The sequence below is a fragment of the Microcebus murinus genome, chromosome 4 (genome assembly GCF_040939455.1).
Source record: "Microcebus murinus isolate Inina chromosome 4, M.murinus_Inina_mat1.0, whole genome shotgun sequence".
NCBI lineage: Eukaryota > Metazoa > Chordata > Mammalia > Primates > Cheirogaleidae > Microcebus > Microcebus murinus.
In genome coordinates, this window is record NC_134107.1 from 96,220,162 (window position 1) to 96,234,986 (window position 14,825).

Consider the following 14,825-nt stretch of genomic DNA (forward strand, 5'->3'; position numbering starts at 1 on the left):
GGTGTGCATGTCTGTAGTTCACATCTGCGCGTGAGGTCTAGGGTGGGATAGGAGCTGCAACACCTGCCTGCCCTTCTTACTACGCGTATGACCCATAGTGTCACCCGTGGTTTCTGGGGCCTCAGTTTTCTCCTGCAAACCAGGAAAGCAATATAGCTCTGCCTACCCTGCGTGGTGACTGCGAGGTGCAGTGAAGCAAGGGGTGTGCAAGTCCTTTGTAAACTGGGACGTGTTCTTCTCTGGGCTTAGTTTTGGTGAGGATAGAGGAGTGTGTGTGTGTGTTTGTGTGTACACATGCATGTGCATGTGTGGAGAAAAGTTGAGTCTACTTGCTTGTGTGTGTCAGTGTGTGTACCAGAGTGTACATCCTGCCTACACAGGACAGGAAAGTTTGGCTTCCCCTTGAAGGTATTAGCATCTGACCCAGATCCTGGGTGCCTTTCTTTTAACCTGGACTCCCTATGAATCTCCTGAAATAACCTTCAGAAGCACATAGTCATATGCCAAATAAAGTCCCAACGGATCAAAGTTTTTTAAAAGAGGCAAACTATGAAAGAAGAAACTATAGGTAAATATTTCTGTTTGTCTAATCATGACAATAAAGGCAAAAAATCATAAATGGAAGTGATAAATTTGAATTCTTTAAAAAAACCTATATTTCAACAAAAACAGAATCAAGAGGTAAGCAATGAACTGGCAAATAATTGCAACTTACATGATAGCAATGGTTATCCTTAATATGTAAAGAGCATTTACAAGTCAATAAGAAAAGCATGAGAAATGCAAATAGAAAAATGGACAAAGGACATGAATTGATGATTACCCAAAGAAGAAAAATATAGCCAATAAACATATAAAAATAATTCACCTAGCTAGTAATCAAAGAAAAGCAATTTAAAATAAGATACCTTTATAAAAATTCAGCCAACAGAAATAAAAACAAATAAAAATGAACCTGAAATCAGCACAGGTGCAAAGGACAATGCTGCTGGTTCATACCAACATGCAACAGGTACCTAAAATAGTGGTGGAAAAATAAATTTGTGCAAACTTTCTGAAGGGCAATTTGTAAATGTGTATGTAAAACCTTAAGAATATTCACATTCTTTCTGACTCAGGAATTCCTATAGAAATTTACTCTAAGAACATACTGAAATATGTGCAAAAAGACTTGCAAAGAATATTCACTGAAGTACTATAATGCTGAAATGGTGAAAATTTGAAAGAGACATTAAATATAGAATAATGGGGGAACTGGTTAAATAGATTATGTACAAACAGCCACGTTTATGTTTTAGGTCATGGTTTTTAGAAGACTATTTGATGGTGTGGGAAAGTACCTACATGCATTACATGAAGTAAGCAGATACATAACACTATATAAAATTTTATTTTAATTTTGCTAAAGAAAACCCCCAAACAACCTATAACATATGTACCCTCAAAGACTCGAAGGCTATATACCAAAACATCACCAGTGTTTATCTTTAAGAAGTGAAAGTACAAGTAATTTTTACTTTCCTTTTTATTCTTTTATATATCCTACAGAATTTTCTATGATAAAATGGCATTATTTTTATAATCAGAGGACAACAACAAATGTACTAAAGTATTTGGCAAAATTTCTGCCAGGACTCAATGCAGCTGTGACCGTCCCCAGCGGGTCACCCCCCGAATGCCAATGCCACATGCACTTCTGTCCTGCGGATTCCACACGTCCATGCTCACACGCTCCCACCAGCAGTAAGAACACACTCAGTATCAGGCCTTCGCCTCTAACCCCACGCTCATACCCGCGGGTTTGCATTGTCACCTAGTGTGCCCTTACCCCCAGCATCCCCTCCCAGGGCTGTCTTTCATAAATGAGTTTGCAATGCAAAATTTTGGAATTTGGAATGTATCTGTGCACAGTGATAATGTCACACATGGTGGTTAGCTCCCTAGGTCCCCTACTAAGTTCAGCCTTGCTCCCCTCCCCTTATCCCCAGTCCCCCTCAATGTGGCCGAACTGAAGCTCTCATCACACCAGGAGACCTTGTGTGACACCGTCCAAAGGGAATCTCTCCAGGAGAGAGGGGCTTCCTATATGCTCAGGACACCAAGAGGGTGGGGAGAGGGTCCCCGTATCTCCGGGAGCAGGGGGAGGGCCTGGGGACCAGGAGCTCTGTTCTGGGGCTTGGGAGAGGAGTCTGCAGCCACCCCACTAGGGCCTCCTGAAGCCCGAGTTAGTGAGGAGGCTAAGGTCGCCGACACCAATCCTTGTGAAAGACTCCATCATCCGAGGAGGAAACAAGTACAAAAACCCAAGCTAGACAATGACTACCCTCGCCCATCAGTGAAGGAAATGCAACTTGCCCAGTAGCTAAGGCTATACAGGCTGCTGCTTATTAATTCATCAGACTAATTGCCGGGCTGCTCCTTATTAATTCATCAGACGTGTATTAGGTGACCACAATGTTCCAGGCTCATGCTTGGCAGCTGGGGACCTAAAGATGAAAAGATGCTGCCCCTGTCCTCACGGGGCCTAGAGGCCAGCGCGGAGCCAGACACATGAACAGGAATTGCTCTCGTGCACTCAGTGTATGACAGAGGAGGGAAGGAAAGGTGTGTAAGTGTGAAAAGGCACAGTGAGTGTCCAGCATGGTGAAAAGCTCAGTGTTGCAAGAGCCTAGAATGCTAGTGTTTGGGGGTGAACGAGGGGGAGAGGGGAAAGTGGGCAGAAGATATGGCTGAAGACGTTGACTGGAAAATACACCACGTGTCTGTGCAGAGGTGGAGTAACTGGAACTCTTCTGCCTCGTGAGCAAGGGTGCGACTGGCACAGGCACCCAGCAATGGCAGGGTGTTCTCAGCGAACATCTGCAGACCCTGCACCCTAGCAATTCCTCTCCTCGGTGTACACCCAACAGAAATGCATGTGCACAAACGCAAGAGACATGTACAAGAACGTGCACAGCGGCACTGTTTAAATAGCTCCAGACTGAAAGCTAGCCCAAAGCCTTCAATCAATGAATATCAATGGATAGCACAATAGATAAGTCATTGTACTACGTGCACACGATCAACAACTGAGAATGCATGAAGAAAATGTGGATGAAATTCACAAGTTCAAAATAATGCTGAGTAGAATAAGCTGGACAAGTGGTATGACTTCACGTATACAAAGTGTGAAAAGAGGCGGCAGTATTTGCTATTGAAGTCAGGATGGTGGTTAACCTGGTGGAGGGGTGGGTATGGAATGGCAGGGTGCAAGGGGGTCTTCTGGGATATCATAATGTCCTGTTCCACGCTCCGAGTGCTGCTGCCTGGGCGGGCTGTGTAAATTCACGGAGCGGCACTGTTACGATGCGTGCACTTAGCCGCGCGTGAAGATAGAGAGGAGGGAGGGGGTCAGTGGGCTTTCTGCTCTGGTGACAGAACTCTGGTCTCAGTGGCTAGGCCACCTACCACTCAGAGGGTAATTCAGAGAGACCGCGGGAGAGCAGAGAGTACAGGAGGAGATGATGGCACAATTACTGAGCAATTTCAGGGCGGCTTTCTTGGTGGCCAAGAGCTCTCTGCAGATGCTCGGGCTGGTGGCCAGTTGTTGACTGGGGGGTAAGTCTGCCCCCTGCTCCAGCTCTTTGCTTCTCTGCCCTGCTGACATCTCCCTGACAGTACCACTTTTTATGTGCTCCACTCGGGCCACCACTCCACTAGACTGGAAGCCCTTTGTACAGGGACAGTGTACAGTAGTCACTCAGCAGGACGCTCTGGCTGAGTGGCCGGGGATAATGAAAGAGGCATATTGTGGGATACGGGTGCATGTGGGACGTGGGTGCCTGTGGGACGTGGGTGCATGTGGGACGTGGGTGCAGGTGGGACGTGGGTGCCTGTGGGACGTGGGTGCATGTGGGACGTGGGTGCAGGTGGGATATGGGTGTATGTGGGACGTGGGTGCATGTGGGACGTGGGTGCAGGTGGGGTATGGGTGTGTATGTGGGACATGGGTGCCTCCTTTCTTCCCGCTCTGTGGGCCCCCTCTGAGCACTCAGTGGAGGGGCTGGGGCTAGTCCTCTGTGCTGGGTCCCGCCCTGCCCCCTCTGCTCCCAGGGTCTGGGTGGATGTTGCAGTCTCTCAGTCCTCTCCCTCGCCAGGGCCCAGACCCAGGCCCAGAGAGGGATGATGTCCCCATCTCTCCTCCCCCCTTCAGCTGGCTCCATGCTGAGGCGCTCACTCAGGGCAGAGCCCCAGGGCCAGACCGACACGCTGAAAGACGATTTATTCCCAGAGGCCACCGACCAGGCAGTCCCCAGTCACCAGCCCTGGGGCCTGCTGGGAGCCTCCTCTGCTAGCCGGACCAAAGGCCGAGGCTAGCCTCCCTTTCACCCTGCCTGCCTGCTCATGACCCCTGACCCAAAGGATCCCCAAGGCCCGTGACAGTCTCGCAGCCTCTGCAACAGAGGCTGACCCAAGATGGACACCGGGTGGGCCTTCAGCCACTCTGGGGTGACCAGTCCCCATTTTTATCTATGAATCCAGATAGAAGCCGAGATACACGCAGCCTCAGGGTTTGGCCTGGAAGCCGGCTGATCTACAAGGTTTCTTTTCTCCCGTTCCCCTCGTCCTTTGGCCCTCAACTCACTTACCGGCTGGCCAGATCCTGGGCTGGAACAGAAGATGGTGTACTTGCGGATCACCCCGTTGGGCTTGGTGGGAGGGAGCCAAGACACGACCACACTGCTAGCTGAAGAAGGGACGGCTTTGATGCCAGCAGGGGGACCTGGAACTGAGCAGGGAGAAGGCCTGGTCAGTTTAGAGAAAGGAGGAGCACAGCCTTTGGGAAAGAATGAGAGTGGGGAGAGGGTGGCAGATCAGTCTGGGAGAGCTTCCTGGAGGCGGTGGCCTTAGCTGTGGCTTAAAGTGGGGAAGGTCCAGCATGACGAGCAGGTGGGAGGAGAAAGCCCAAATCATTTTGGGCTTACAACAAAGTCTCTAAAATGGAGGCCCTCAGCGTGGCCAGCTTCAGAGCTGTCTGGCCAGAACCAAGGACTTAGGGCGGGCAAGAGAGAAACAGAACTCATGAGGAATTCATCTTGATACTGTGATCTTATCCCTTGCCTCGCTGCCCCAGTGCCCTTGTTAACTAGAAGCCTGTATTTAGGGGGAAAAAACCACACTGGCGCTGGTCCCGTGAGTTCCTTAAGGCTGGGACCGCAGCCTGTTTCCTGGCAGGGGCCTAGGCCACTGCCCTCGGGGTGCCGGCTAGGCCCTTTCTGGAGGAAAGTCTGCCTTAGGGGTGACTAGGAAAACCATCCCATGTGGATCTCAACTCACGTGGACTCTGAGCTCACTCGCCCCATCTCTGGGCCTGCCCCGCTTGGCTGGGACTGCAGGGCTCTGTCTGGGAGACTAGAAGCTTCCTGTTCTCAGCTCACATGCGCCCCATCCTCACCTCCCCAGTGTATGGCTGTGTACTCGTCTCCCCTCCTCAGGAGCTTTTCTGCTCCTTTGAGGATAGTGACAGTATCCTATTCAATTGATTTTACCTCTCTGAGCCTCGGTTTCCCCATCTAAACAATGGAGGTAATAACCACATTAAAAGGCTATAGTGAGAGTCAGTGCTAATTAAAATGAAGCACCTAGCACGGTTCCTACCACATAGAAGACACTCAATAAATGGTAACAATTAATATTATCACATTCCCTCTCCCAACTCTCAGCTTGTGGCACCTACCTCAATTTTTTTTTTTTCTAATGTGTGGTCAATAATTTGGAGCTAAATAAAATAACTAGATACAGTATCACATCCATCCAGGGGCATGAGCCCAGGAGCTGGGAATCATCCTTGACTTGTCCTGTCCCCCTCGCTGTTCCTCCTCTGCTAGGTGTCTCCAAAGCTGTAGGGTAACAGAGTCTATGGATGGCCACTGGGGCAAGTGTGCTAGTTGTAGTGTTGGAATCTCTTCTTGCATGCTTTTTTCTATTAGTTATTGAGAGAAGTGTGTTAAAATCCTCCACTGTGATTATGCATTTGTCTATTTCTCCTTTTAGTTCATCAGTTTTTGTTTTTGTACATTTCGAGGTTATGTTATTAGGTACATACAAATTTAAAATTGTTTTACTTGCCTAATACATTAGTCTTTTATCATAAGAAAGTGTCCTCCTTATTTCTAATGATGATTTTTGCCTAATGTATACTGTGTCTGATATTAATATTGTTTTCTATTAGACAGTTTGCATGGTTGCATGGTATGTTTTTTTATTTTTTTCCATTATTTCATGTTGAATCTTTATATAGCCTTATGTTTTCTTTTTAAAAAAAATTTTTTGAGACAGAGTCTCACTCTGTTGCCCAGGCTAGAGTGCCATGGTGTCAGCCTAGCTCACAGCAACCTCAAACTCCTGGGCCCAAGTGATGCTCCTGCCTCAGCCTCCCAAGTAGCTGGGACTACAAGCATGTGCCACCACACCCGGCTAATTTTTTCTATATGTATTTTTTAGTTGGCCAATTAATTTCTTTCTATTTTTAGTAGAGATGGGGTCTCGCTCTTGCTCAGGCTGATTTTGAACTCCTGACCTTGAGTGATCTGCCTGCCTCAGCCTCCCAGAGTGCTAGGATTACAGGCGCGAGCCACCACACCTGGCCTACCCTTATGTTTTAGATGACGCCTGTAAACAACAGATATTTGGGTTTTGGTTTTTGTTAGCCTATCTGACAATCTTTATCTTTTAATTAGAGAATTTAATCAATTTATCTTTAATGTAATTACTGATGTATTTTTAAACTATTTATTTATTTAAATTTATTAATTAACTTATTTACTTTTAGAGACAGGAGCTTTCTCTGTTGCCAAGGCTGGAGTGCAGTGGTATTATCATAGCTCACTGCAGCCTGAACTCCAGCAATCCTCCTGCCTCAGCCTTCTAAATAGCTGGGACTATAGGTGCACCACCACACTGGCTAACTTATTTTATTTTATTTTTTGTAGAGATGGGGTCTTGCTATATTGCCCTTCAACTCCTGGCCTCAAGAAATGCTCCTGCTTCAGCCTCCCAGAGTGCTGAGATTACAGGTGTGAGCCACTGCTCCCTACCTATATTTGGGTTTAAAGATATCATCTTACTAAAAACTTTTTATTTATCCCACTTATTATTATTTTCCTTTTCCTTTCCTTTTGTGCCTTCTTTTGGATTAATTATTTAAAAAATATTATATTTTCTTTCCTCTATTAGCTTGACTATAATATAGCCTTTCACTATGTTTAGTGATTACATATTACAATGTGAATCTTTGCCTTACCGAAGTCCAATATCAATTGGTACTTTTCTTCTTGGACAATGCAAGGATCTTAGAACTTTCATCCATTCTTTCCTAATTTACATGCCATTGTTGTGTATTTTAATTATGTATATTCATCATCTCTATTTTGTGCAGTTATTATTAATTTAGGTTTACCCATATATTTACCATTTAATTGCCCTGCCCTCATTGCTACATCACTGAACTTCCACTTGGGATCATTTTCCTTCTAGTTAAAGAATGCTCTCTAATCTTTCTCTGGGGCAGGTATGTTGATGATAAATTCTCTCAATTTTTGTTTATCTGAAATAATCTTTATTTCATCTTAATTTTGAAGAACAGTTTTGCTAGGCATCATATCATAGGTTGATAACTATTTTCGTTACATACTTTAAATATATCATTGCATCATTTTCTGGCTTCCATTATTTCTGACAAGTTAACTGACAATCTTATTGTTGCTCCTTTGAAGGAAATCAGTCTTTTTTGCTGTGGTTGCTTTTAAGATTTCTCTCTCTCTTTGCTTTTTTAGCAGCTTTATTATGATATACTTAGGTGGGGATTTCTTTAATTTGTTGTCTATGGAGATTCTTGAATTTGTGGCTTGATATCTTTCATCAGTTCTAAACCATTTTCACACATTTTCTCGTCTGTCCTATTCTTTTTGTCCTCTTCTCTGGGATTTCCTCTCACTGCATCCTGTATGTCCTTGGTACTCAGTATGTGGTCCATGGATCATCAGCAGCATCACCTGGGGGGAGCATGTTAGAAATGCAAAATCTCAGGTTTCACCCTAGACCTACCAAATCAGAATCTGAATTTTAACATGATCCCCAAGTGATTTGTATCACATATTAAAGTTTAAGGTCACTTTTCTATGTCTCTTACATGCTTTTTAAAATTTTCCATCCATATGTCTTTCTGTGCTTCATCTGGATATCCTTCCAGCCTATCTTCCAATTCCCTAGTTATCTCTTCAGCTGTGTCTAATGTGTTATTAAACCCAACTACTGAGTTCTTAATTTCAGGTATTAGTAGTTTTTTCCCCTAGATTTTCCATTTGGTAGTTTCCAATTCTCTTAAGTTTTCAATATTGTCAAATATAATTATCTTAAAGTCCATGTTTGAAATTCTTGTGAATGTGTTTCTCTTGTCTGTCTTTTTTTTCTTTCCTTCTGGCTTTTGTTCATGTTTTCCCCACTATTTTTTATTGTATGCCAAACACAGCATTTGCAAAATTGTCTGTAGAAATAATTTGAGGCTTCAGGTGATGTTATCTTTGTATAGAGAGGATTCATATTTGCTTCTGATAGGCAGCTGCATTCTGGACACTAACAATCTGGGGTCCAGGACTGAGGTGATCTGAAGGTGAGCTGTCTACTTTTGATCCACTTTTACTCCTGGTGGGCTGTCCTTTAACTCAAAGCGAAGGGGGGTTCACCAGACAGATCCACACACCCTGGCAGGCCTGACCCCCAATCCAAGTCTTTCCAGTACTGTTCAGCTTCTCAGCCATTGCCTCCAGATTCAGCACATGTCCCCAGGGAAGGAGAGCTATTCCAAATGTCAGGCTCACCTTCTGGGCTTCTATTTTCCCTTAGATTCTTGCCCAGTGATTCTTCACTCTTCTTCCAGCTCTCTGATACATTCAAGCAATTGTTTCGAAAACTATGTTATCCAGATTTCCTGGCTGTCCTCAGCAAGAAGGAGAGTGGGTTTGAGTGACCTCGTTTGCCAGTACTGGAGGTGGAACGCCTCTGATCTGTTTCTCTAAACTTGGATGCCCCTTGTCATCCTCACTGCTGCTGCCCTGGTACCGAACTTCCTCATCTCTGCCTGGACAGGTTCTAATGGGTCTCTGTGACACTAGTTCTTACTCCCCAACCCCTGCGTGCAAAGGTAACAAGAGTTAACTTCCTAAAACATGGGTCTGGTCGTATCTCTTGCTCAGTTAAATATCTTTAAAGTGGCCTAAAATCCTACTCCACTCTGCACTGGGATGCCATGTGCCTAGGCTGGGCATTCCCAGGGCAGGTGAGGAGTGGGCAAGAGGCTTTGTTGTCTCATGGACAGAGTCCAGCCAAGCCAGCCTGAAACCAAGCTTGGACCAAGAGATCTGGACTTAGTAAATGAACTCTAATTTACATGTTTGCATTTGTCTTTTTATTTCTTTTGCTTTTTTTCTAAACTTCATGATATTTTTTTCCCTTTGGAAAGGGGTCACAGTGTTTTCAGATTAGGGTATTTGCCCAAGCTCCCGCAGCAGGGCAGGAATTAGAACACAGACCTGTCGGCTTTCCACGCCAACTGAGTAATAACTTAGTAACTTCCACCTACAGAGGGGAGAGCTGGTGGAGCCGGGGCGGCTGTGGTGGACAGGCAGAGTGGGCAGCCTACCCCTGCCGTTCCTTCCTACTCCTTGCAAACAGAACCTCACGTGTGTGGAGGTCCCCATGCTCCTCCACACTTCAGCTGTCGTTATCACTTACACCAGAGGGTACCACGTGCTTGGGGGGAGTCGGCCATGATAAGTCCATTTCCCCTTTGGTGATTGGCTTAGCAAGAGGCATGTGGCCCCCTTCTGGCCAATGGGAGATAAGGACAAGTCAGTTGAGGGGGATTCTGGGAAAGGTTTCTGTCACTACAGGAGAAGCTTGCCCACAGGGGAGACTAACTGCTTCTCCTCACTCTGCACTGCTGGTGCAACGCCTGAGGCTGCAGCCATCTGGAAATCGAGGGGGACGTGCTGAGGAAGGCAGAGCAGAGAGGAGGGAGCCACTGACTTAAGAGGCCCTGGAGCTGCCCTACGCACGACTGCCTGTTGTGTGCTTGTATCTGCTTTCGTCAGGCCTTCTGTTACTCACAGCCAAAGGCTTCCTAACAAGTACGCAGTGTGGTGGAAGTACAGAGGCTATGGAGACAGGAAAGCCTGGATTTGCCACCTATTAGCTGAGTGGCATTCGGAAAGTAACTTTAGCTCTCGAGGCCTCAGTTTTATCACCTGTATGATGGAAATAATACCCACCTCACAGGGCTATTGGGAAGGTTTAATCATGCTATGTCAGCACATCACACACACGTTAAGTCAGGACTGCTGATCTGGATGAGACTTCATCTGACACAAGGTTCTTTGTGGCCTAGGCTTCCCCTTGGAGGCGCTGACACCCCATCTGAAGCAGTCATCTCTCAGGGGCCATAAAGCAACTACCATTTGCTAGTACTTGACATTTTAGAATAGATTTTATGGTTATCTTGCTGCTTCCCTTTCTTGTTTTTTTGAGACAGTCTCACCCTGTCACCCAGATAGGATGCAGTGGCATCAGCCTAGCTCACAGCAACCTCAAACTCCTGGGTTCAAGCGATCCTCCTGCCTCAGCCTCCTGAGTAGTTGGGACTACAGGCGTGCACCACCATGCCCGGCTAATTTAATTTTTTTTTTTTTTTTTTGTAGAGATGGGGTCTCTGTGTTGCTCAGGCTGTTTTTGAACTCCTGACCTCAAGCGATCCTCCTGCTTTGGCCTCCCAAAGTACTAGGACTACAGGTGTGAGCTACAGTGCCCAGTCATTATCTTGCTTTTTTTTGGGGGGGGGGGACAGAGTCTCACTTTGTGCTCATGCTAGAGTGAGTGCCGTGACATCAGCCTAGCTCACAGCAACCTCAATCTCCTGGACGTAAGCAATCCTATTGCCTCAGCCTCCCGAGTAGCCGGGACTACAGGCGTGCACCACTATGCCCGATTAATTTTTTGTATATATATATTTTATTTGGTCAATTAATTTATTTCTATTTTTAGTAGAGATGGGGTCTTGCTCAGGCTGGTTTCAAACTCCTGACCTCGAGCAATCCGCCCGCCTCGGCCTCTCACAGGACTACAGGCGTGGGACTAGGCTACAGGCTAGGACTACAGGCGTGAGCCACTGCACCCAGCCCATTATCTTGCTTCTTAATGACTTGATGAGGTATCACCCTCCACATTTCATCATGAGGAAACTGAGGCTGAGGGGGCTAAGTGACTTGCCCGCACATGGCTGGGCTGGGGCATGCGCTTCTGATGTATCTACAGCGCCTTTCCCATGCTGCGCGGCCGCCGCCTGAATGTGGGGGCGGTGCCTCCCGGGCCTGGCTCCTGTACCGCGTCTTCCCGTGTGCGGCCCCATAAGTGGCTCTGGGTGAGGGCGGAAGGCTCCCTGCAGGGAGGGACGATGCTCCTGGACCTCGGGGTTCCCTCGCAGGGCCTCACCTCCGGCAGTGAAACTTGTCCTGGTGCTGACGGCTCAGCCTCGCAGCACAATAGGGGCACGAGGAAGGCTGGGGCCCAGGGGTTCACTGCTGGAGGCCTGGAAGGTGCCTCAGTGTGGCCCTGAGACCCCAGACGGGACCAGGCTCTGGGCGCCATCTCAGCTCAGCCTCCACCCGAGAGCAGGTGGCTCTGCCCGGAGCTGTCCCAGGAAGCCGTGATGGGAGGATTAATGACAGGAAAAGTAGGGCAGGCAGGTTGGTAAATATTGAAGTGCTCAGAGCTTAATGGGGGTGGGGAGGCTTTGGGCTGGGGGGAGATTAAGCCAAGCTGGGAGCTGGTCCAGTTGCCGGGCGCTGGGCTGCACTGGCAGCTTCTCCGAGTAGCTCCTTTTCCAGAACCTTCTGACAAATTGTTTGAGTAGGACCTAGACCCTGGGTGTCTGTATCTCTTGAGAAACTGAGGCTGAGTGGGAAGGAAGCCAAAAGGGCTACTGTCTCAGTGCCTGTCATGCACCGGCCACCCTTCACGCAAACCTCCCCTTCCAACAACAGAGCACCTGGCTCAGGACGTTCAGTTAAGAAACAGCTAAGTGATGGGGTTTGCGTGGGGTGGGGAAGAAGATGGCAGGGCTGGAGGCAGGAGCCCAGGGCTGTGCACGGTTCACACACGGCGTCCCCCGGGTGTGGCGTTCGGCAGGAAGGGCGCCCCTGGAGTAGTGCAGCTCTGGGCCTGGGTGGAAGTCCTTCCCCCGACCTGCTCCCTCCTGGGTCCGCTCTGCTCCCAGCCTCCCCCTTCCCTGCCCTTACTTGAGGGTGGCCCCCAATCTCTGAGTTTTCTCCAGTTCTGCCCCAGGAGAAGGGCGTTGAGATCACATAGCTCCAACTGGAGCTTCCCCTTCCTCTCCTTGGGAGTCCAGGGCCCGGCCTGTACTGGGGCCTCTGTCGGGTGACCACCAAGTCCCTGAGCCAAGGTGTGCAGAGTGACACTCCTGCTCTGCCCAGCCCCAACATCTGTATCCAGAGGAAACCAGGCTGAACCTTGCAGGGGAGCGGATGCCTCAAAATGGATGCCTTTGGGGCAGGGGTGGGAGGAGGGTTCATCTGGCTACTGACTCGATGCTGCAGGGTGGGGTGTGTGTGTGTGCACGTGGGGTTCACAGTTGCTTATACACTTATGCAGGAATGCTAGAGCATCTCACCACAAGCTATGAAAAGCTATGTCCTCCCCAAAGCAGACCCCGAAGTCCTCAAAGTCACTCTACAATGGCTCAAAGGGACAGGAGAAAGGATGGTAGCCTGCTCTCACCCTCACTCCCCAGCTGGGGGTGGGGATGGGCAGTGAGGCAGGTCCAGGGCAGCTGTCCGGGGAGGAGGCCTGCACTCACCGTCCTCCTTGGTCTGGATGTAGAGCACGCTGCTGCGCACGCCGTCCCCGGCCTGGGTGTAGGCGAGCACCTGCACGCTGTAGTTGGTGAACTTCTCCATGCCCCGCAGCTCCACCCGCTCCCGCGTGGTGGTGATGTTCTGCATCTCACCCCACTCTGCAGAGACAAGGGGTTGGCCTCTGAGGTTGGCCAGCCCTGGCCGGCCGTGGCCCCTGCTGCTGCCTATCTGCCTGGGCTCCACTCACACCCGCCCCACTGGCTTAGAGCCTGACTCCACGGCGGCCAGGACTAGAGGGTCCTCCCCCTCAAGGTACCTGAGAGCAGGTGTGCGCTGCTGCCCCAGGACATGTCTCTCTCTAAGTGGCCCAATGAAGGGCGAGGCATGTATGCTGGCCTGGCCCCGGCCTCTGGTTGACCTTGTACCAACTTGAACTTGATGCTCACCCTTTGCAACATCTCCATTTCCCCATCTCTGCAAGCAACGTTTCTCCCTTCTGCCACCCAACCCCCTTGCCATGGGAGAGCCCATTTCTCCTGCTGCCCAGCCCCACCTTGGGCTGTGGGCCTCCTTCAGCAGTGTGTCAACCCAGGGATGAGTTGTAACTGGCTGAGGCTGCCTCCCTTGCCTCTGACTGCTCCTGGGCCGGCGCCCTGGCTCTCAGTATAAGGGGCTAAGAGATCCATCAGCCTTCTTCCCACCACTCTAGACACCCACCCGTTCCCTGCAAAATCCTGCCCAGAGAACCGGGGCCAGGCTGGTGGAGCTGACAGCCTCAGCCAGGAAGTGCCAGGCCATTCTTCAGGCTCAGTGAGGACCCATTATCCCTGCCCTGCCAAGGAACTTCTTGTAGATTCCAAACAGGAGCTTGGGGAGGGGGCCTGCTGGGAGGGCCAGGGTCATAGAATAAGGAAAAGAGACAGACTCCTGAGCCTCCCACTGGGACTATTGGGCTTTCAGAAAGACAGGCCCAGACACTGTCTGAGGACTGGCCTTGGAGAGATGACTCACTCCCAGCACCTTGCTGGTGGCCCTGTGCAGGCTAAGGCCCAAGGCAGAGGGCCTGGCCTGGGGTGGCAGCAGTCTGCCAGGGATCAGAGGGTGAGTAGGCCACACTCAGTGTGAGGGACTCCAGGTCGGTGCAGGAGGAATGTCAGAGGCCTGAGCAGCAGGGCCTTCCTTCCCTGGAGATCAGATCCACGGCAGATGGTGGAGGCTGGAGCCAGGAAGAAGGCAGCATGGCCAGCAGTCCAGGTGGTCTCTGGAGATTAGCAAGGCCAATAGCTTCCCAGGGGCTAAGCTAAGGAAACCCTTTACTCAGCTCAGCACAAATATACATGTAGTAAAGTCACCTTTTGAGCAGTGTGGTGTGGCATCTCACAGCAAAAGAACTCGGGAGAACTTCAGAGACCCTGAGCTAGAGGCCTCTGCTTTTTGCAGGACACAGTGGGGACGGTGGTGGGGAAGACACTTCCTATTGGCAGAGGTCTGGGAAGAGCAGGACCCAGGTGGGGAAGGGACGGTAGCAGCTCTGGACAGGTGAGCTGGGTTCTCAGGTTCCCCGGGAAAGAAGAGGGTGCAGGGGTCCGGGAGGCAGGAAGCCCGGGAGCGGGGGAGGCAGACTCATGGTAGCCCCCTATGTTCTGTTGAGATGAGGAAGGCCTTCAGTGGAACATTTCCACAGTTTGGGATGCTGGGCCCTGGGCTTGTGTGACATTGCGTGGCCTTCTGAAAGTCTTTGTGTATGCCATTGGGCAGGAGCCTGGCATGTTTGTGGGGGGCTACCCAAACCTGCCTACATCGGCACATCCCACGGTGACAAAGACACCCAATACGTTGGGCCACTGTATTGGGTTTTCTCCACTTGCCCCAGCACCATTCTGGCCCCAGCGCCACAGCATGTGCCTGTCTCCGGTCCCG

At 49.5% G+C, this 14,825-nt stretch overlaps 1 protein-coding gene across 1 annotated transcript in view; it reads right to left on the bottom strand.

Moving 5' to 3' along the window:
- DSCAML1 (DS cell adhesion molecule like 1) overlaps window positions 1–14,825 on the bottom strand; it is a 328,360-nt gene that overhangs the window by 15,557 nt on the left and 297,978 nt on the right. Inside the window, exons 19-20 of the mRNA XM_012773648.2 lie at window positions 12,908–13,063; window positions 4,629–4,768 (exon numbers count right to left, since the gene is read on the bottom strand). Coding sequence (XP_012629102.2) covers window positions 4,629–4,768; window positions 12,908–13,063 — 296 coding nt within the window. The remainder of the gene's footprint in view (window positions 1–4,628; window positions 4,769–12,907; window positions 13,064–14,825) is intronic.